At 32.5% G+C, this 24,628-nt stretch overlaps 1 protein-coding gene across 5 annotated transcripts; it reads right to left on the reverse strand.

Annotated features, from left to right (window-relative positions):
* Positions 1 to 643: 643 nt before the first annotated feature.
* Positions 644 to 20,951, reverse strand: LOC126772172 (glutamate receptor ionotropic, kainate 2). 5 transcript variants are annotated; one of them, XR_007669630.1, is made up of 19 exons: positions 20,876 to 20,951; positions 19,478 to 19,633; positions 18,888 to 19,072; positions 17,790 to 17,947; positions 17,154 to 17,295; positions 13,910 to 14,077; positions 13,814 to 13,834; positions 13,107 to 13,259; positions 12,398 to 12,616; positions 11,586 to 11,836; positions 10,049 to 10,228; positions 8,897 to 9,034; positions 7,732 to 7,930; positions 6,807 to 7,038; positions 5,639 to 5,754; positions 3,310 to 3,465; positions 3,192 to 3,205; positions 2,871 to 3,036; positions 2,754 to 2,802 (listed from the first exon to the last, which is right to left on the reverse strand). XR_007669630.1 is itself a non-coding variant. In XM_050492385.1 (18 exons), the coding sequence occupies exons 1-18, from the start codon at positions 20,949 to 20,951 to the stop codon at positions 2,656 to 2,658; spliced, it is 2,700 nt and encodes an 899-aa protein (XP_050348342.1). In that variant the 3' UTR covers positions 644 to 2,655. The 5 variants fall into 5 exon arrangements, 4 of the variants coding, with proteins under 4 accessions (XP_050348342.1, XP_050348340.1, XP_050348341.1 ...); XM_050492385.1 differs by lacking the exons at positions 3,192 to 3,205; positions 8,897 to 9,034 and adding an exon at positions 9,327 to 9,458 and having other exon boundaries at positions 644 to 2,802; positions 2,871 to 2,879; XM_050492387.1 differs by lacking the exon at positions 2,871 to 3,036 and having other exon boundaries at positions 2,738 to 2,802.
* Positions 20,952 to 24,628: the final 3,677 nt, after the last annotated feature.

The following is a 24,628-nucleotide window of genomic DNA, read 5'->3' on the forward strand; positions in this document are numbered from 1 at the left end:
GTACCTAGCCAAACGGGCTTGCACAAAGCCCTACCGCCAGTAAAGTTATAGTTAAAACAATTGTATATAAAGTTATAGTTAATAGTTTATTTAAAGTTATGCAATTAACACATTTTAATTAATTTAGGATAAATATTGATAGTCATTGTACACGAGAATTATATATAAGCATCCAATATCTACATATTTAAAGTATCCGAATTTATCTCGTAGACATTTTTTCATATGCCACTACATAAGAAGACATTTATCATGTATATATTAATAAAGTCTTAATTATTCATTTAATCGACCAATATAAGTGACGTACCAAATAGTTTTTTTCATAAAGCTAGGTCAGGTACTATTGACGATATTGAAGATTTTCTAACCGACCCTTTTTCTTTGCGGTCCAGAATAGTTTTCATTTTGCTATATTTTATAATTTTACAAGAAAAAAATAATTGTCAATACAACTTTTGCCTAATTAATAGCTACTACTGCAAATTTCTTAACAGAAGATAAAAAAATTGGGCCCGATACGGGTTTCGAACCCGGGACTTCGTGATCTCCAGCTGTGCAAACCAGCGACTAGGTTAACGTATATTCCAGAAGTAAGTCATCTTACAAGGAAAGGGGGGGAAAAGAAAAAAAAATATAGTAAAACAATTTTTAATTTTTATAATCACCTTTATATGTAAACTTACAAAATATTTTAAAGAGGGGGTAATTAGATTTGGCACACTTTGAGCTGACATCAACATTGCTTTAGTTTTCAATATAAATATTATTCTTGATAACATTTAGTACAAGGTTAAGTCCTGGTCAATTTGAATTAATTGTGTTACTTAATTAGTTTCATATGTTATTTTAACACTACACATATACACCTATCTCTATACTGAGCTTGAAATAAGGGACTTTCAAACTATAATTATGAGTAATCCATATTAGGGGTATTAGGGCGCGTGTCTCTAGCCATAAACAAAACAGCGCGCGAACAAATTTTATACTAAAACGAATTTAAGAACGCGATAGTCTAAAAGTCCCTTGCGATAAATAGATTAAAAATATTCCAAAACGACCGTTAGTGTTGTTATCTTAGTGTAGTTCGTTAATTAAAAAATAAGACGCTTAATTAAAATTAAACTCTTTTGGAATGAAGTTCCTTATCGCGTTACACACACATGGCGAATGAGAGCTTGTATAAAGTGTAATTCAACCTTCACGATACTTCTGCTATAGTACGTGTTTATTATCTATAGGACATTTAAAGTAATTAATTTCATTTTTTATTTTTCATTTAATTACTCTCAAACGTTGTGTATTTATTTCACTATATCATAAAATATAGTGAAAGGAACTTCGTTCGGGTTTCTTTAAGCTTAAAAGGTTTTTCTGTATCTTTACCTATAGAATCGTTATACTTGATTAATTGCGCTATAAGATGTTTCAAATCAAATATCCATATTGATGAAAAAAATTAAAACACTATATCAAAGAAACATCATTCTCACAGTTAAAACAAAAATACCATATATATATAGAATCGATCACTATAATAGATCAAATTATGATTTTGTTTTAAATATTATCGTATTTTGAAAATATTAATAATACGGACACCATTCTTTTGGGTCTCACTTCATTTACAATGATAATAAAAGCGCGTTATATAAAAAAAATCAAAAACTTGACTTCAAAAATTTGCCTAAAACGTTCAAATAGAAACTTAACAATATCAAATATTAAGGAAATTGAGGTACTACATTACAGCTGACACTGAATAGCAATAACAAACATTAAAATCTATCCATAAAGAAATTGCACCGGAACATACATAAAAACAATTGACAGACGAATTTAGAACCTCTTCCATTTTTGAAGACATTTTTCATTTAAATGTCGAGTTACATAATCCACAAAGTATACGGCGTTTCTACGGAAATGACGTATTTACACATCGATAAATAGTTATATATCAAATTCGCTACTTATAAAAGTTAGTCAGAAACATGAATAACACTACTGGTAGATATTTACAAAACGTTCATTTGGCACATTTATCAAATTTGGCGAATCAATTAAAGTTAATTTCTAAAATTTAAACACGTAATGTTCACAACAATATTATTGTATCTTAAACCGTTACACGATATGGTTTATTTACACGCTAGTCATGTTAGTACATAATGAAATTGAATTGATTTTAACTAGTTTTGGCAACTACTGAAATAGTTGGCAATTTCTGTTTTAGTAATTCTTCAAAACGTCACTAAAGATCACTACTCCATCTCGTAGTTCGCAAAATCCGCAAAACTGACAAAAGTTTCTTTATTTACCTTAAATAATAAACAAAAAGATGGGGGTGATTCTTATAGAATTACAAATACATTGTCAAGTATTTCAGTGAAAATGCGCCTTAAAGTACTTCGTTACAAAATTAATTACACTTTAAAACACTGCGAATATTTCCATGAAGTAACGTTGTTCAAAACAATTTTGAATCAATATTTCATTGGTCATCATTAACAGATATTTTGACAAAAGTTTAACAAAAACATGGGGTATATTAACCCCTACAGAAGAGAAGGGAATATGAATGAGTTAAACACTCAAATCTAGTAAAGTCTTTGCCTACACATCGCTCGGAGGCGAGGAGGCGGTGTCCGGGCGCTAGTGCAGCTGGCTCTTTGTACTGAACCCATAGTGCAAGTACGGGGAGTCCGCCCCCTCACGTGGCCCACCCGCACCCCCGCTTCCTCCACTCGGACACTTCAACGCTGAACGCAACTCGGATGCCATTTCCGAACAAAGCGAGGCCTGAACAAACAAATTAATTGTAAAATATGAAACAGAACTCAGACGAAGAAAGCTCGGGGGATATTTACCTCTTCCTTCTGGGATTCCGTCAGCGGTGAAACAGACAATGGTTTTTACTAAAATTATTATTTGTTGAGAATTATTTTTGTACTAGGTCCTACTCACACAGCTCAATTATTAGATAAGCATTTATGTTTTGAAGTCTTGGGATAATCGGCTCCTTGGACTACCATTCTGGCACAAAATATTAATAAAATTAATATCTAATTATAATTCTAAATTATAATATAATAATTTCCTCGAAATCCTTACTTCTTCTAGCATTATTGCAATTTTTCTATATACTATCTAGCGACTAAGAAAAACAATGAGAAAAAAATGTTACCAACGTTTAGAAATAAACCTAGAACAAAGTTCATTATGTGAGTTTTTTAAGTTATTTGAATAATAAAAGGATTTTTAATATTGAATTATTTATAATGATGTATAAGAATAATATTTCCATACCCGTTCGTCAACCGCCACTTTCCTCGACTTCCACACAAACTCGCAGACGGCGATGACGCAGGCGACGCCCATACCACCCATCAATACTACAAACACTCCCCCGACATTCGCCAAACCCAATTCATTCGCGGTTGAAGAGGATTTCGATGTTTCATCCTGGTTCAAAAAATATTATTGAAAGTTTACTAAGCAATAAATTATTAATAGTACTAATATTATATTTACATGCTTGAAGCTTATTCGCTTCGATCGTGACCTGTTGAATTTGTCCTTTCAATTATTATTGGACTATGTTAAAAATTTGTATATACACTAGAAGTCTGAGCTGTCTATAATATACAAAATTCAGTTATAAAAATTTTGTTTGTTAGTTTATAATAATAATAATATTATTTCGTAACAGTAACAGCTTGTTGATGTCCCACAGCTGGGCTAAGGCTTCCTCTCTATTTTGAAGAGAAGGTTTGGAGCTTATTCCACCACGCTGCTCCAATGCGGGTTGGTAGAATACACATGTGGCAGAATTTCAATTAAATTAGCTTGCAGGCTTCCTCACGATGTTTTCCTTCATCGTCAAGCAGGAGATGAATTATAAATACAAATTAAGCACATGAATATTCAGTGTTGCTTGCCGGGGTCCCACGATCATCGGTTAAGATTCACGCGTTCTAACCACTAGGCCATCTCGGCTTATTATTTAATATTGTGATTTAATTGTAATTAATTTGTTATTTTAATTTTGTTGTTTTTTGTTTATACGTTTAATTTTATAATGAGTTGTGTGTTGTAATGAATGAGTTATTCTTATTTTTACACGGGATTAAAATCGCATATCATAAAATCAAGAATTTATGCGCCAAGCATTTTGTAACTATTGTCATTAGCTTCAATCTGCAAATTAATTTAATTGGAATGTTTTTTCAGTGTGTCAATCAATAAGTGTAGCTTTTTTATAATAAAGGAAGGTGGACGTGAACATGAGCTACCTGATGGTAAGTGGTCACCACAAGGTCACCAGAATCTAGACATTCGCTATGTAAAAAATATTAACCACTCATTACATCGCCAATATGTGGCATGAAACTAAGATGTCACGTTCTTTGTGCCTGTAGTTACACTGGCTCACTCACCATTTAAACCGGTACACAACAATACTTATTGCTGTTCAGCGGTAGAATAATCTGATAAGTGAGTGGTACCTACCCAGATGGGCTTGCACAAATCCCTACCACCAAGTAAGAGCGTTTAAAACGAGACAAATTATAAGCGCATAATTAAATTATACTGAAGTTATATATATTACAAGCATTCCTAAAATGTATGGGTCCGTATCTACGAACACGAAATTTTTCATAATAGGCACATATTTTTTTAGTTGTCGGAATGTAGCCATAAAACCATAAAAGCGCACGCGTTGTAGCTTCTGTATTTCACTTCACTTCACCCCTCTCACCTACCGGATATTGAAACCTATTTTATGTAATCTTGCTCTGGTGATGGCGCTTTTTACTTAAACTATTTTGTTATACTAAATAGGCAATGGGCTTAGCCAATGTAATTTTGTTCGTGTGTATTTATGTTATACACATACACAAAAACAATAATAATATATTACATAAAATATAGCTGAATATGACAAGATAACGATGTTCTAATCTGTAATAATTATTAATTAAAGGAAATTAAAAAATGTTATTGATTTAAAATATGTACTGATGTATAATTACTGTTTAAGTAATTTCACTATAATATATAATAAACTATAGATGAAAAACTGTAGATGAAACATTCAAGAATCGGGAAATTCGTTTATCAATCAAATGATATACTTATTGAATACCTACAGATAAGAAATATATTTGCTGTATTGATTTAATTCAAAAATTGTTCTTATAGTTTTTGTTTGTTTTTATTTTTTATTTTGATTAATACTTTTATGTAGCTAGAGACATTATTTATATTTAGATATTATATTCGGTCTTCAACGCGTAATGTTAAACAAATTCTTGATATTTTATTTAGATTTAAGGTTTTTGTTTTTAGTAATACGAATTAAAATTTGTTCGCTTATATCTTCTCAACAGCCTAATGGATAGATCAACGATGTTAATTCGTATTTATAATCATCTCGTGTTCACTAACGTAAAGCATCGTAAGGAAACCTACATTTATCAGAATATATTCTTCTTCTTCTTCTTCGAGTGCCACTCCGACTAGTGAAGGTTGGCGTGGTGAAATGACCTCCAATCCTTAAGTTATGAGTGGACTTTAATTTGACTTTGAATGTTTTACAACAAACAATGAAAATGATAACTAAAGTTCTACGTACCCTGCAGGATCCGCCGCCACGTTTTTCTTTCCACCATTTCGTTTTTAATATGTGTAATTTTCCTTCCTCTTGCAGTTTCAAAACAGCTCCGCTTATAGCAGTACGGTATGGTGAGTCTACAAACGTTCATACGTTAGAGAGCCGTGACCGGAAGAATGTGCATTTGCGATATAATTTTTCCTTGCATTAAATTTTAGCTTATGTTTTGTCCGTCTAAATCTAACTATAACGTGGTTATATGAGCGTATAAATAAGACAATAACTTCTAGATTCTGATTAACTAATTCGCGTTTTATCTGAACGGTCATTGGTCTGTGGCAGACGATGACGTAATAGCCGACCAATGAGCGTTGAATTATAGCCAATGAAATGCATGAAATTAATTAACTTGTCAAGCTTGACAATTAATTTTGTTTTATAGCAGTTATTAGTTTTTGTTCGTCATCTGTGCGTTCTTCTTATTTATCCGATTGGATTGATAGTTTGTTCAATTATTGTTAGAACGTGAAGGATTATGGTACAATACTGTCAACATACTTAGTGTAACTTATCGGATACTATTTTACAAATAATTAAATAAAGAACGCAACATGCGTTGCAATCTCGGTTATGTCGGGTATTTTTATAGGTTGTTTTTTTATTGTTTATTTATAATAGGCGACTAGAAAATGGGCAACCTGATGGTGAATAATGATCACCACAAATAAACATTGGTGCTGTATTGTGTTGTGTGCTATATTGACCATTCTGTACCTCATCAATGCGCCACCGACCTTGGGAAATAAGATGTTATATTACTTGTGCCTGAAACTACTCTGAACTCGGAACTGAAAGTTACTTGAACGACGATGTAAATGATGAGTGGTTGGTACCTACACAGACGGGCTTGTACTAAGAAGCCTTACCACCAAGTTTATTTTTATATTGAGTACTGATACACAGGAAACGCTTAGTCTGCTCGCTCTATCTTGCTTTATACAATGCAATAAATTATGTCTTGCGCCACGGGCTATTGCTATATTATAGCTATTAGTACGCATGGCTGGCGGCGCATTGATGGTATCATAATGGATTCGTGATTTATGCAGTGACAGTGTCTATGGACAAAGGTAACTACAGACGGTGACTGGAAAAAATATGAAAATATATTTAAAGAAATAAGACTCACTTGGTGGCATAGCGATTCCATATCCTTTAGAATCCAACATCCCTCCCACTTGCGTGAGGTCACAGTTCCGTTCAACAACATATTCAATTGTCGTGGATTCCATGAGGTATGCGTAAGCTCCTTTGCCCCTCATTACCCTCTCCTCCCCTTCCTTGTTGCTACTTGTGAATACAGAAGGACGGGCTGATTCCATGAATGACCACATACGTTGATAGGTCGAGAAATTAGAATCCTGAATGTCAATAATGTTACATATTTAAATTTAATATCTAAAAACTCATATATAAACGACTTCACGGAATTTAGCCTATTTGATCTTTGTGATAAATGAAATGACCTAAGCTTCGTGTAAATGACGCCGCTGCTGCATGGATGCCGGAATGCCATATCATCAACATTTCAAAATCAGCCACGCCTTCGAGCTTTAACCGAAAAAATCGTGTATTGAATACCGGATACTAAATCATTAGATGGTCATATACTGTTTAACAATACCAAAAAAAATGATTTATTAAAAGGACTTAAAAAATCTACACGGAAATGAGATCCCAGCTCACAGAGATGGTGGCGACGCCTGTTTTTAACAAACAATAATTAATTACGTACATAATTTCAGTGTTAATCTTAGAAGAATGGTTATTAATCTTACGCCCAAACAACGTCGACAACAAAGTAATGAAAGTAAAAGATGATATCGGGTATCTTGTTTTAATCTGCTGGGAAAATAATGAATGCCATGATATAGTAAAAGAGTTATGATATAAAATTTGTACAAATTTAAACAGCAGCTTGAGCGTCAAACAATATAAAATTGTGACATAAGTAGCATTCTAACCTGCGACAGCGGAAACATAAACACGAAACCTTAAGACCTTAGTTAAGAAATTAAAAAAAATACAGTTATGTACTTAATTTTAGAAATTACCCTAAAGAAAGCCGCTGTTGATCCACCCTTTAAAGCGCCATATTTAATTTTAGTCTGTTTGGCCAAATCTTCAGCACTTTCGATTGGTGAGTCCATTCGTTCCACAGTCAGAAAAGCTGCTAAGTTAGCAGTGTACGAGGATATCATGATCAATGTGAAAAACCACCACATTCCTGCCACCATCCGAGTTGACACCGCTCTGTATCATATTTTGTTAATTAAATTGATATTATGTTGATTTCAACGCCACCGTATTTTTGTAATTGTAAGAGATCTTATGTCAAATGACTATTATGTCAAATAAGATATTATATGTGTATACTCAAACAAAAATTAAAGCTTTATGTTTTTATGCACACGAACAATTATTTCAAAAACCCAGTCACCCTACGCCACTTGACGTGTTGTTTCTGATTAGTACGGAATGTCGCTTAAGTGCTACTGTTTACGTTACATGAAATTTCCTGTAATACATTCATTATTTTGTTACATTTAAAACGCGTATCAACACGATGTATTACATAACAACCTATTAAGACATTTAATTTTAATTTGCTTACATATCAAACATTTATATCATTTTACATAGATGTTTAACAATGAAATGTTGAATAAACTTCAACGTGTTCTTAAAATAAATTAATTTTAATTAATCAAAGTAAAACATACATATGAAACTAGAGAACGATTTTTCATTACACTGAACATGTTTGCCTTTGATATTATAATGTAAAATCGATCTCAATTTAAGACTACGCAAATTTAAAACTTGATGCAGCAAGCTATGGATACTATGAAAGCACAAAAATTTTACGTGCATTGTCAAAATCATTTTCTTATGTCAAATTAGCAACTAAACCACAAACTTTTTAGCTAACTATTATGGAACCCATTTCGGATTCCAAACACGCTTCTATTTAGATTGGTCGCTCCCGGCGACTACCGAAGCTTCAAATTCACAAAGGGCTGTGGTCGTTTTGAAACTAATTAGCAAAAGGAAGTCATAGTGATTTACGCAATTGATAGCAATGGTTTAATATACTATATGAAAATTCGTTTACAAGTTAAGCGTTTCCAATATTTCTAGTCCTTTGAGAATTTATGATTTATCTAATTGTTCGCAATTTTGATGATCGAGCTCATAATCGTCGTTATTTTGACTTACTTCGGTGCGATATCCGAACCTTGCTGCATCAAGGATCCGATAGTGAACCACAGCGAGTTCAACAGTGTGAACTGATTCTCCAGCACCGGCGGCTCGTCTAGACAGTTCCGGGGGTTGTCCCACTCGTACGGGCTGAACCTGTGCCCAAATATGCCCATTTAATTTTTTTCTGTCGTAAATAATTTTCCATTTATTGCTGAATTTCAAATTCAATCCAAAAAACATATACTTCAAATTTATGCAAAAGTTTTGCATAAATTTGAAGTATATGTTTTTTTAAGTGCATTTGAAATTACAGATAATGGCAACAGATTAACGATTATCGGTCTACCCACTCGTTTTACAATGAATGCTGTGGACTTCGCTGAGTTCACTAACATCCTGATACATTTGAAAAACACTTGAAGGCTCATGTTACAAGCTATCTTACTTGGGTAAAAAGTCACAGCTTTGTTGCATTAAGGATCCGATTGCAAACCACAAGCAGTTTGATAGAGAGAAGATATTTTCCAATTTTTCACCGTCCGGTGTATGCGTTTGATGCCATTCATATGGTGTAAACCTGATGTATATTAGATTGATGATTTATATTATACTCAAAGTTGCAGCTAAATATTTGATATTGTAATCTTTCATGATCATTATTTAAATGCTATCAAAATGATCTGAGTTTGGTCTACTTGATACTCTGAAATATTGTTAGTATGGAAATATATAATAGTTTTGATTATGATCTTTAATCAACAATAAATTATATTACACGCACGTTGATGTTAAGCACGTTACCACTTGATACTTTGTCTTTGTTGATTATATCGATAATTTTTTTTCTATTTTTTATTGATTTGTAATTATTTAAAATATTCATACATATGAGTATATTAAGATTCAGCAGCTCCTAAGGAGTTAGAGTTTATAAATTACGAATATTATTTAAAGGTTTAATCACATACATAATTTAATAGTTATTAGTAATTAACTAATAAGAAAATTATTACTTACACGTTATGTATTATGAAGTATGCTACGTCAATAAAGATGACATAATTAATAGAAAAGTTTTAAAAGAGTACATTTTTTATATTAAAATCATAGCTTTACTGCGACTGGGTGCTTTTGTCGCACCCACTTACAAAAGAAAAATTCACTTACCTGGCCAGTATAAAGAGCAGCACCGATACGCCCAAGTACGCTGTGGCCATATAAATCCATACATCTAGGGATAAGGGAGATAAAAACGAGAAAAGGTTCGGCGGCTGCTTAATAGGTTTGCGGTAAAGGACCGAAATCCCTAGATTCATGAATGGCATTGTGAAGTCCACGACCTGTTCCCTGTATAAATGAAATTATTTTTTTGAACTGTCAGGTAAAGAAATATTTCCATTAACAATGAAGTATTGATATGTTAAATTGTAAAGTAGGATAGGACATTGTAATCGCTGCATGATAGTAGGTTCTTATAACTTTAAATATTATATACACTCAAAAAAAATCTTATCTCATTTCGTTAGTTTTTAAGAATTATCTATTCGGTCCAGGTTCTTCACGAACAATAAAATAAGTAATAAAAGTTATAACTTCAATTTCATCAGAATTTCTTTTTCACCAATCACAGTAAGAGGATATTTCGTCAATCATTAGAAACAATACATGTTTTCCCATACTGACTTTTGAATGACGCTTTGTAGACATTTCGAACAAGCGTAAACAAAACGAATCGTTTGTAGGTTTTTTCGCGTAACGTAATCTTATAATTTATTATCGAACTATCTGCTTTACTTCGTGCGTTGTTCGTCAAAATCTAACAAATTTTATACAAACAATCGATAATCAAGCAAGTTTGAAAGATATTTGACTTATATTTTTGCACCATAAAATGTAAAACAAAATTTAGTTATTCGAATAGTACATTTTTTTTTCTTTTTGTTTTACGCTGGAAAATGTCCAAGGCGCCGAATGCGCCCCGAACATCGGAATACCCACTAAAAAACCAGCGATACCCTTTCGAATAGTACCTAAGTCATTTTGCAGAATCAACTTATATCTAAAGATACCACTGTTTCGGAGTGCATAGATCCTATGAAGTATCCAGTTACCATTTTTAATATATATTATTAATAATTATCATCTGTTGCCTTTTGTGTGATTAATATATTATTCATAGTATATATATATATATATATATATATATATATATATATATATATATATATTATTTATTATTAGATTAATAACGATATGGTATTATGAAATAACGTAGAGTTAAGCGGTATGATCATTACTTATTATGTTTATTTCATAAATGCCGCGATGAAACTAGTTTCGAGTCATCGAAGCGTAGGCGTTGATCTCGGGGGAAATTACTTCAAGTATCTAACGATAATGTCGCCTTAATCTTCGTTAATATGTTTCAAGAATAGTAAAACAATATAAATTTATATTACAATATATTTATGTATTTGAAGTACTAATTAATAAAGTGGTTCCGTATTGTTCAAAAATAAAATTAACTAACTTCGTTAAAGTTTATAAGAAACATTTTAAGACCAAAAATAGTGACAGATGTTTTTTTTTTTATTAAAGTAGGACAAATAAAACCTTATTTAATGTTTGTACAAATTGAAGGCTGTATATTTTTCGATGTTTTCAATTGTATGTATTTTGCTACAATAAAAAAAAAACTGCTTGCCTGTCATAAGTGATAGTGAGGTCCGCAATCGCCACATCCGCTCTTTGCTCCAACAATTCCCGTATCATGCCGTCCCACTCTTTCGTCTCCCGGTTATAGGACCCGTATCGACCGTCAGGCGCAAGTTTGAACGTATAATTGAAGCCGAGAATTTTTGATATTTCATTTATGAGATCAATGGCATAGCCTTCAAATTGTGCGTTTCCTGTTAATTTCTCGCTTGCCTCCTTACGCATGCAATAGGGCGCGCTCTACGAGATCAGAGGCAGAATTTGATTATAAAGAATAAAATGTTCAGTTAAAAGCTGCTGAGCATCGTTTAATTTTAAGCTTGGATAGTTTCGTTTGAAGTATTATACTATTAGAATTGAGTTACAATAATTGCTTTTCAGAAAAGTATTATAGGAAATGTATATTATTTACCACTATATTAACCATGACAAAGCCTTAAATATTTGGTCTGTAGGTCTTAACAAGAACTTTGAATACGTATTACTTTATAATATTAGTTGAAAGTAACACTTTCAATTCACAATTCGGAATATAGATTACAAACGAATTTAGAAAAAAAAAACGCACGTTGGTGTGACGAATTGAAGACGCGAATGAAGTCACGTGCAATAGCTAGTTTTAAGCAAGCATTTCCTCTGTGAAAGGGAAATATTTACTTGGAATAAGGGCTTCTTCGCATATTATAGGTATATTAATCCCCTGTTCACTTTTCCGGGAAAATATATGTACATGACGGGCTTATTAATTTCCTTTCTATGACTCGCTAGGGTGTTGTTCTTTAGAATTTAGTAACAACTTACCAAAATTGTAGTAACGACGAGCGTTTTGTTTTGAAGTATTTCAACTATTTGCTTTTGATTATCCCCATACGATCTTGTATAATTAACACCCTCTGAGGAATTCCAAGTTCCCGCTTTCTGGAGGCCCTCTCTCGTAAGTTCGATGATATCGAGAGTAAAGTCACTTCTGAATCCTTGATGATCGAACTTTATAACTCCCGTTAAGCCTTTCATTTCAACCTGTTCATTAAAGCCGTGTTAATAGGTATTTAGACGTGTTTGGTGAAATGTTTTCTGCGTACTTTAGATAATTGATTTTTAAATTAAACAATGTTATAAAAAGTTGTTTTAATGGTCTCTCAACAGACTAAAGTTTTTAATATATATAAGATGCTATAAAATATGAGTTCACAGTTTGAATTATTTTTTTATGTCCATAATTTCATTATATTCTAGGAATAAATTTATGTAGGATTCATAATTTCATTATATTCTAGGAATAAATTTATGTAGGATTTCAAAAGCGTAATGTAGCGATTATAATTTGTTTTAATTTTATTACAGATATTCAATCTTACTTTATTCTAAAGTTCTAATTTTCAACAACGAATAAAATTAATTGCAATAGTTAGTTTATTTTCTTGCACAAATTCTTAAGAGCAAATAATCTATATATAAAGTAAATTACTCCTTGTGTTATATACAATAAGGGTTAAAATGTCTTACTTACAATTTTCATGTAGTTAATGAGGCTGTACCCGTGAGGCCATGTGTCTTCGGCTTCGCATGACAGCGGTCTTACATCGATTTGTTGCGAAGTGTCAAGGTCGTGTAACGCTTTCGCAAATAAATGTACCGCGTCATACATCAACGCAGTCTCTGTCTGCAGAGGTTTTTAACCTTTATAACTTACGATTAGAGACCAAAACCCGACAGTCGAAAAGTAATATACATGTCAAAGCAATACTAATATTGCCTTTCCCAATGAATATCTGGTTAAGTTAATTGAAACAGAATTTATCGGAAGTCATAGTCGAACCATCGATGTTCGCATTATTACGACCTGTATTTCACCATCAATATCCTGTTTTGTTATAAAATGGAAACAAATAATTATTGTAATTACCGAGATAATTAAAACATCATTTAATTTAAGACACATCTGCCAACCACGTTCAATCGAAAATTATTCACGCGCAATAAATTTTAATATCAAATACGAGATCACATAAAACCGAAATCACGTAAAATTTTATGGTATGGGTTATTGTATGCTGTGGTGGAATATTTTATTGACAAAATAGAAAATAGAGCTTAGGTTTATATTGATATACTTATAAGTATTGCGAAATTTTCGATGTAAAATTCGATATTTAAATGTCTACAAAGACGGTATGAAATATGATATTTGTGACATTTCGATTATAAATGACATACCTTTATAAAAGTCATATTCTCCTGAAACAAAGAACAGAATGTAGTCACATACAAACGTTAACGCCGCTGCCAAACTTTATATAGGATTTCGATTACCTTTACCGATGTGTGTCCTAGTTGCAGCTTCCGTCCCTTTCTCGCTTCATCGTAAACCCAGTCTCGAACGACTCTTTGAACTTCAGCTCGTTCAGGATCAAGAAGCCTCAGAGCTGTTATGTTCGTTCCACCGTATTTAAATTCTTCCAAGTCGACGCTATGAAGATCCTATATAGTAATAATGAAAACCTGTTGTATAAAACCGTCTATTGTATCCTATCGTAAATGATGTAAAAGTAAATATGTATAAACATTATTTGTTTGTAATTAAAGTCATGTGATTCTTTTTTACTTCAAAAGATAATTCGTGATATAAGTAGTAAGACTTGGCTGTCATTCCATGACCCATAATCTGCAAGAATTTCACGCACAATACATGTTTGTTTCTACACACACACATACACCCTTGCCTGTTCCTAATCAGCTTAACGGTGCCACAGGGGTGGGTTGAATTTTTGACTTTTACAAAGTTTATATATAACTATTGAATATAATAGTTGTTTTCGTAAAATCACATTGACCAAAATAACGGAGAATAACTGTACGGAGGACGGACAAAAGGGCCAAATGATGGTTATACCATGTTGGCCCATAGCGGTGGTGACCACTTGGTCATTTACTGCAAAACATTATTTATTATTGTGGTTTTTCGGTTTGAACGGTAAGCCACTCAACCGCTATGACGTAGTTATAGAATAGGGTTATTCGCTTGTAGCGAATATTTCGAATCGACAAATATTGCGATAACTCTAACTATTCAAAAATATGCTAAGCACGTACCTAATTCTCTCGGTAGTTCAATCGAGTACATTGTTTTGAGCTGACATGTGTACCTTTCGACTGCTTCCTATATTGAAGGAATCGCTATCGGTGCAAAATTATGTGTATAAGTTTGGTACTATCGACTGCCTCTAGGCCCTGGTCTATAAAAAAGTCGGTCGGTCTAGTAAAAAGTTACAGAATATTTCCATCAAAAGATTCTCATTCTTAGACACGATTTAGGAAGTGATAATGGTAATTGCCCCATACGCAGCACTAAAGCTGATTTCTTTCCACGCCTGATCTCTGTTTATAAACGTGAAACAATAACAATCACAGATTTTTGTTTAAGGATTTTTTGTGAAGCTGGGCTGCCTCATCCGATTCTTGTTCCTTTATTAATAACGAATTTTATAACCTTGTGTCCTCTACCATCAATGGATTTTGTTAAAATGGTTTGACATTACAGATATCAGTACATATTATTTTATTTTACATAAATCTACCAGGCGTCGGGGCTATATATAATTTACTGATATATTATGTACACTTTATATATTTCTCGTTGTATCCTAATGAACCTAGTGGTGTAGTAATGAACCCGGCCAAAATAGCGGTGAAATAATTTAAGCTCTTAATTCGGGGCAATTTAAACTGGGTTTGTCATAGGAAATACGCATACAATTTGAATGAGCAGTCGAACAAAACTGCCACCAAATATTTTTCATGTTTCAACGGAAGCCTTTAATAACGACGAGTAGCTATAAATTATTTTAATTATCTTACTTAACTACTGAATACTTTTTTCAAAAGACTAGAAAATCTTTTTGTAGCCCAAAAACATACCATTTTGGGGATTTATTGCAGTTGCACAAATCCTACGAAAGGCACTTTTCTTCTATTCATGTAATAAAAATTTAACAGGGTCATGTCAGGGCATACGTTATACTTTAAAGATTTGTCGCGTGGAAGAGGAGTGGAGGGGAATGAGAGAAGAATATATAGTTAAACTATCCACACATCACGTGGACTTTACATATTTTAACAACTGGTGGTAGGGCTTTGTGCAAGCTCGTCTGGGTAGGTACCACCCACTCATCAGATATTCTACCGCAAAACAGCAATACTTGATATTGTTGTGTTCCGGTTTGAAGGGTGAGTGAGCCAGTGTAATTACAGGCACAAGGGACATAAAATCTTAGTTCCCAAGGTTGGTGGCGCATTGGATATGTAAGCGATGGTTGACATTTCTTACAATGCCAATGTCTAAGAGCGTTGGTGACCACTTACAATCAGGTGGCCCATATGCTCGTCCGCCTTCCTATTCTATAAAAAAAAAAAAACTAACTCAGCGATGAATGTTTTGCACTGGCGATTCATACAGAGCGAATTTTTCAAGTGCCATAGCCAAATTCAAAACTGATTTTAAAATTATTTAACTAAGAAGCAATTCTGTTGAAATTAAAAACTACTACTTAAAGTGAAACTATATAATTGTAATTTAATAATATACCAAGAGCTATATAAATCATTATATTCATACATAAATAAAAATTCATACATAAATATAAAAAAACATCTGTTTATATATGTTGCAGAAGCCGAGCGATTTTGTGCAATTTGTTTGACCGACATGGTCAGTTTCTTTTTTTTTTTATATACATATAGGCTAGCGCTTAACTGTTATTTATGCTCTAACATATACTAATTATAAATTTATAATATCAACCAGTACCAAACTGCTTATGCTAATGTTTATTTTGAGGAAAGCTTAAATAACTTCAACAACCTTCAAATTGTATCGAGTAACTGACATAGTTAAGTAAACATACATTGACATAGTTAAGTTAAATAAAGCGTTTTTAAGTTTTCAGAGATTATTATATATGAGATTATTATATGTGACTAAAAATACTGAATGAGCAAATTCAGCAACAGTTCATTCAACTTAAGTTAGGTTATGTGCATATGCATATTTGTTAATGAGTTTTGCTTTGAAAACCGTCGCGTTTTAAATAAAATGCAACTTACCGGAAACAAAAAAGTTTCTCATTCTTGAATATAATGAGAGTAATAATTTTAATACATAATACATCAAGTCTCTTATTTAGTATTTCAATAACCAGCATTATATTATTATTTTACCGCTAGTTTAGTGACTAGCTTGTAAGACAAGACCCTGAGGTCGTAAGTTCGAACCCCGGGTCTGATCAATAGAAAATTATTGGGTTTTTCTGTTAAGTGTTAATACGCAAAACCTAAACTATTTTTGATCGTATCGCATCCCATCGGATTAAGAATGGAGAATGAACCTGTTTACTCGGGGACAGTAAACTAGACCATAGTAGTAATTTTTAGTAGTTACTGTCCTAGAAAATGTTAAATACAACCCATAACTGAATTCTTGGATGTTTTTTAAAAAATGCTTTTTTCAACGGCTTCAATATGAGTGATATAAAGGGACGTATTACTTTAAGTGACTCACCAAAGAAGTGACAAGGTAGCTGTGGTAATCCGACATCATACCAATCTGTTGCGCTTGCTGCAAAACATCCCTAATCCTCTCAGTGGCACAATCTAGCACTATGTGAGACTCGGCTGAGTTCTTTATTTGTTTCAAAAGTGGCCTGCAAATATCACTTCATATGAACACGTGATTACTTGTAATATTTTCAAACATAAATGAATTATTTATTATTCTTGTAAATTATAGCTTGTAAATGTCACAATGCCGGGATTACTTCCCCTCCTTTTGAGGAGAAGGTTTTGAAGTTATTTCGCCAAGCTACTCCATTGCTGTTTGGTGGAAGCAAATGTGACATATTTTCATTTAACACATTCACGTGACCTCACGATGTTTACCTTATTTAAAACAAGTACATGAAAATTGTCTCGTCGTGACTCTCACATTTTACCTTCCGACCAAGTTTAGGATCCACTAATAATTATTCTTTTAATCTTAAACACTTGAAATTTAGTTACATTACTTAATAGTTTATTAAGTTGTAAATAAAGAGAGGTTATAAATTGTTCATTGAATCCCCTGATACCTTACAAACTCGAAAGTAAATTTTATTGCTCGTATTTTATTAGACTCGGTTGTAAGTGATAAGATTTTAACCTGTAATCGTGTGAATCTGGCAGTTGTCTGACAGCCACGGGCAGTTCGGAGGGCCCGTGGGCTTTCAATAATTCCTGCAAACGCACTAACCCATCGCTATTTTCGTACACTATTGTAAACGATTTCCATCCCCAAGCCCGCACCAGGTCTACGTACGCCTGTAATAAAATATTTGCATTAGCTTGTTTGCCGTTTAAAGGCCTTTGTTTCAATCACAAAGCATTATCAATAAATTTTAATACAAATACGGCGTGTTTTTATTTAGATTTATATTAAATCTTTTTTCCTTTACTATAGCACAGTCCAAATAAATGCTTCAGCGCTTAACGGTTCCTGTATTTTTTATGATTATCTGTTTACCTTGTATAAAATGAATTTTATTTTATAAGCGTTCGAAAATACAGGTTTTACTTTCAATTTATTTATTGAATTCTACAACAGATATGTGAACAGTGTGCGAACATAATTAATCTATGAATACACGAACAAATTTAATTTAATAAGATCATAGGTTAGATATACATTTTGTTTAAAAATTTCATTTTGTTTTATAGTTTAGTTTAAAAGTGTATAATATTATAATTGTCACTAATTTAAGATGTTATAATTTATTACTATTCAAATTAATGATTAAATATTATTTGTATAATTTAAATATACATTAATACAATTAAAGGTATTTGTGTATTTATATATAGTTAGTAAAACATTAATTTATTTTTAATAAGACTAAAACATTTTGAATTAACTGAAATAAACCCCGCACATTTCGATATATAATAAATAGAGAACTATAATATAATTTCACGTTTTGTATAAGCTTAAATATTATAATATTAAAAGAAAATATAAATATTGTTATTATTGATTTAAGATTGAAATGAAAAAAACACGATCATAAAAAGTCACTTTGATTTAGATTCTCAAGATTGATTAAATCACGAATTGTAAATATAATAATATATTTAGCGGTAAGAGTAGATACTGTTACAAGCCATCGCTGGACAAACCACTTCTGCTAAGAAGCTGGTTCTAAAAACACAATTACCTATATATGAAATGCATCCCAGTTAATAGGTTTATCTTCAATCCACTTACCCGACTGAGTGCCGCTGGATGGGGATAGAGGTTGACGAGACAGGATTCTCGTCTTGTACGGTAATCCCACCTGGTTTCTAAGTGTGGCAGTTCCATTGTATCGCAAATAGATTGCACGTGAGCCGCTGCAGGAGCCGATTGCGGGCCAAAAATTGCTGCCACGCCGCTTCGAAGGAGATGGCATACTATGTATAAAGATATTTGAAATTAATAAATAATCATCATGTTGTATATAATAAGTCTGAATAGCTTATTAATAAAAAAATAAGAGAGATTAAGAATATCTGAATTATAATCAAAAATTTTGGGTTCAAACCCGACCCGAAAAACAACAGGAAGTTTACATATTATGCTTAATTTTTATGAAATTACACCACATGTGTTGGACACACATAAACCCACAAAGGAGCGTCGTAGTAAACTACATAACCCTCACATAACCCTTAGAAGAATAGGTATTATAACTATGCCTTTGATAAAGTATGTATGGATATATGTATGGTAACGCTAAGGTTATAAAAGAGGTTTTATTAGAATTAGGCAAATGTTCATAACAAAATTGAATTCAATTTCTAGTGATTAAAACTAACCTCGTTTCGATGCATGGAAGCTGTCTTGTGGCGATATAGTTTCAACTTGCGCAAGTAACTTGGCTCGGGGCAGTATTGCGCGGTCTGCGTTAACCCTCTCCACGGCGTAGCGAAATGCAACCTCTTGTTTATCATCTTCGGGGTGGAAAAGACCCCCTGTTGTACATATCACGTTTTAACTTTAGTACACAATAGTGTTCCTATTAAGTATAGCATCTTAGATGAAAGTTCATTATTACAAAAACAATAAATGGTTACAATTTAAATAATAGCGAAAGTAACTTGTAATAAAACTGGTCTGTTCTCTATCTTTAGAGTAGAATATCTGACGTAGCTTTAAATGGAATGCTGTTGGTCGTCCGTAAAATTGGTAACGATAAGGATAGATTTGAAAATATCAGATTGTTGAAAACATAATATTCTGATGGTATATAATGTATTAGCAAATATTTGTGAACTAAATACTTTTTTTTTTATAGAATAGTAAGGCGGACGAGCATATAGGCCACCTGATGGTAAGTGGTCACCAACGCCCTTAGACATTGGCATTGTAAGAAATGTCAATCATCGCTTACATAGCCAATGCGCCACCAACCTTTGGAACTAAGATTTTATGTCCCTTGTGCCTGTTATTACATTGGCTCACTCACCCTTCAAACCGGAACACAACAATATCAAGTGCTGCTGTTTTGTGGTAGAATGTCTGATGAGTGGTTGGTACCTACCCAGACGAGCTTGCACAAAGCCCTACCACTAGTGGCTACTAAATATACTTCGAAATTTGAATGTATTGCGTTAAAAAATCGAACGAACTTTCAGGACAATATATAACTAAATAATTAAAATATAACTAAATAATTAAAATTACATTTAATAAAAATCATTTCACAAAATTCCTCTCGCTCAGAAATTATTAGGCTGAGGTGACCCAAATGTTTCGTAAAAGAGATACTCTTTCAACGTCGCTTTTACTGCATTTCGTCCACATTTTACGCGGTTTCCTTTGATATATTAAAATTGGTACTGTATGTATAAGGTGGAGCTAGTCTCTAAGAACAGATTCGAAACTCCATAACGCACGATCATGAAATGTCAAATGATAATATGCGACATTGTCTACAATAATTATGAATTTAAAACATACATTAAACATACAACTTCTATTATGTATATCGATTATAAGTGTGCCCAGCATTCACAAAGTATCGTGTCAATATGTTTTTTAAAGTTGAAATTAAAATGTATTATAAAATAAAAATTAAAAAATTAAAAACAAAAAAAAAAACAAAAAAAAAATTGTCCTAAAATGATAAAAACCAATCGGTTAGGTAGAAAGTGAGTAAAGTTAGAGGAATAGGAGGTAGTGAAATAATTTTAAAAATCTATTTTCTTTCTTACCTATTCGTATCGTGTCCGGTAAAGCGGAGAGATGACCAAACAATAAAACGAGACAAACAACATTTGTCCCTCTCATTCTGGAACAAGGAAAAACAATTTACATTAAACTTTTGAAATGGAATTTCACACAATGCGGGCGGTATCCAATAAGGTTACTTTGTTAAATACAATATACTGTTTTTGTAATTTGAATAAGCAAATCTTTACACGAGTTGTGCGCGCAGTTGTTGCATCTTTTCATTATTTTGATTGACTTGAATTTTAACGTGTCTGTATGTTTTTAGTTCCAGGAAGCATATATAGATGGCCGCGATGTACTTATTATTAAATCCCAGGAACTACTGTTGAATTTTAATTCCGTTTTCAACAATAGACGGATTGATTTAAGAGATACAGATAGAAGTAAATAAATAATGAATATTTTATGTTTTCCTTAGTTTAGTATAATATTTGTTGATGACGCCAGATATATTCTACCCCCAATTAAAAATATATATAAACATTTAAATGGTTTTCATCTTAAAGTCAAAAATAATTTAGATTAAAAACCTTAAAAAATAAGTATATTGTCTTATCACAAATTATACCTCAAGAAGTAACTGATTAGTAAGTACCATTATAATGATTATAACGTATTTAATGATCACGTAGTTTTTTTTAACAATATTACTTTTAATTATTTAATTTTATATTTAGCCATTACTGGCTTATTAGATAAATCTATATTATAATTAAAAAGATTTCATTACTTTTGTATGTGCGCTGATGTGTACATTAATAATTTGATATTAAATGGTTGAACATCGCATACATTATCTACGTTTCTATTTAAAATTAAAAAAAAACTTAATTCTCGATGACATATTTTGAAATTTTACGTGGTAGATTTATGACAATCAATAAGTAAGTGTAACGCATTTATATTGAACCAGCTAATCGTCTCGGTTTCGCACGGGTAAAAATATAATAAAATAAAACAGAGGTAAGGTCTTGCGTGGAATATTGCTCGCACCTTTGGGATGGCTCCGCTAAGTACCTACTGGAGGCCTTGGTGCGGTTGCAGCGACGTGCCGTACGCATTATTGGCGACGTAAAGGTCACAAACACCCTTGAACCTTTACAATTGTGTCGTGAGATAGCAGCACTGAGCGCTTTCTATCGACTGTATCACGGCGAGTGCTCTGAGGAATTATTCACTCTAATTCCTGCTTCCCCCTTCCTTCTTAAGTCCACGCGAGCTGGTTCTCGATGTCACCGCCTAACTGTGACATCAATTCCATCGCGAACAAAGAAATTTGGCAACTCCTTTCTTTGTCGCACTTCCAAAAATGGAATTCCTTACCAGCTCACGTGTTCCCCTCCTCTTACAACCCGGGTTCCTTCAAACGAAGCGTAAAGAGGCATCTTGCGGGCCGGCAAGGCGAAGGCGGCTAGTGCAGAACGTTTTTGCCGTCTGTACTGGCCGTCATCGCGTTTGGACTCTACTACCACTTACCATCAGGTGGAGAGTCATTTGCCCTCCCGGCGAATATATAAAAAAAAAAGTAAGAAGAAAAGTGTATTTTGGATGGGATTTGCGTAAAATACGTTCTTAGTGAGCGTCTACGTCGGGGAAGTAATAATATATATATAATGTATATATATTATAAAATAAAAATATTTAAAAATAAAATCATTATCTATATATATATATATATATATATATATATATTATATATATTTCTAGAATATTATAAATGTTGAAACGTTATATCCAAAGTACATTTACTCTCCAAATACATATTATATTATATATATAATAAATTATATAATTTTATTATATATATAATAATTATAATATTACATATATAATAATTATAATATTATATATATATATAATATATATATATACAGATAATGATTTTTGATTCTGAATTCATCATTTATTAGCTTACGTTGTAATCCAATAGTCCAATATTGCTTGGACGAGTAAGCAACTCCAGGTCCCATTTCACAAATCGAACATAACGTAAACAAATCGTTAAATATCAAAACATATTTATTTCTTCATAAAGAGTGATATGTCTCAGATATGTACATGAATAAAATATTCCCGACAGACGCAAACACGCAAACACCGTATTTGGAGAGTAAATATACTTTGGATATAACGTTTCAACATTTATAATATTCTAGAAAATGATATTTTTAATTTATTCTTTTACATTCTAGATAATTTGTTTTATAATCGAAATAATTTTGTATTTATAATGTTGAAAAAGAGTAATTGCTGAGTGTCTTGACGGTCTCGGTAGAATCTATCTGAACCGATGGTAGATTTACATATAATTCTGTAAAATTACGATTCAAAAGTGCCCGTAAAAGCTTGAATAGAGTACATTTTGATTTGATTTGAATATTTTTATTGTAATAAAAATATTGGGATTTTAATATATCTCGTGCTCAGCGGTGTAAGAAAACATCGTGAGGACTAGGTGGTAGGGCTTTAGGTGCAAGCCCGTCTGGATAGGTACCACTCACTCATCAGATATTCTACCGCTAAACAGCAATACTTAGTATTGTTACGTTCCGGTACTATTTATATATTTTCTTATTTTCAGCAGTTCTTGGTATTGTTGTGTTCCGGCTTGAAGGGTGAGTGAGCCAGTGTAACTACAGGCACAAATGACACGACATCTTGATTCCAAGGTTGGTGGCGAGTTGGCGATGTAAGGAATATTTAATATTTCTTACATCGCCAATATATATGGATCATAATATTACATCAGGTGGCCCAATCGGCCGTCTTTAACGTAAAAAAAGAAAATCTGACATATTTTATTCATTAATCCGCATTCGAGGGGCGTGATGAAACAACATTATCCGCCAATCAAGAGCTGGTCTTAGTCCAGTAGTGGGGTATGTGCGGACGATTAATTTACATTATTTCACACATATAATGTAAATATAACTATCATTGTATTTTTAACTAATTAATATTTTATTATATAATACGATGAGTTTAACCTTTGTGTGAACTTTTCTCCGTCGACCTTGTTTGAAAAGCTTTCGCCTTTTTTCTTTTGTCTTGTTCCCTTATCTCTGATGCTGATCATTGTAAGATTTCGCGATTTAGCTATTCGAAATATATATAACTTATTCGTTATATTTTACGTAATACCAATATGTGAGTATTGTTTATCATTAATGTATATTGTGATATTTGAGTAACAGCCTGTAAAGTACTTAAATATTTTGTACAAAGTAGCTACCTGCCTAATGGTGAAAGAATTATTAAAATCGGTTAAGTATTAACATAATTTATTGATAAGAAACTAACGACTCTTATCTCTTTATAATATTAATATAGAATATTTGGCTCAATTGCTCACCATACTTTTTTATTTAAAAAAATTGAAGATAATACAGTGCACAGGTGTGTTCGCCCAAACAAAGACGCACTCTCTTTTCTCTCAACTTCACAATATAATGTAACGGCAATCTGATACAACGGGAGAAAGTTCAGGCGTTGGACTTAAGATGTTTAAAGGTAAGGGAGTGTAATCATTACCAGCTACCAACCAAACTGCCAACTTCGAGCTCATACTGACAATTTATCGAGAGAAAAACCCAATAATTTTATTTACCAGCTTGAATCTTGAACCCATGACGGGATCTGTGGCCTCACAAGTTAGCTATTAGACTAACGAGGCAATAAAGCTACATAAATCCACCAATTTGAAAAGCAGAGAGGTTTTCCTTAAAGGAGATCTC

This window comes from Nymphalis io, chromosome 12 (genome assembly GCF_905147045.1).
Source record: "Nymphalis io chromosome 12, ilAglIoxx1.1, whole genome shotgun sequence".
Taxonomy (NCBI): domain Eukaryota; kingdom Metazoa; phylum Arthropoda; class Insecta; order Lepidoptera; family Nymphalidae; genus Nymphalis; species Nymphalis io.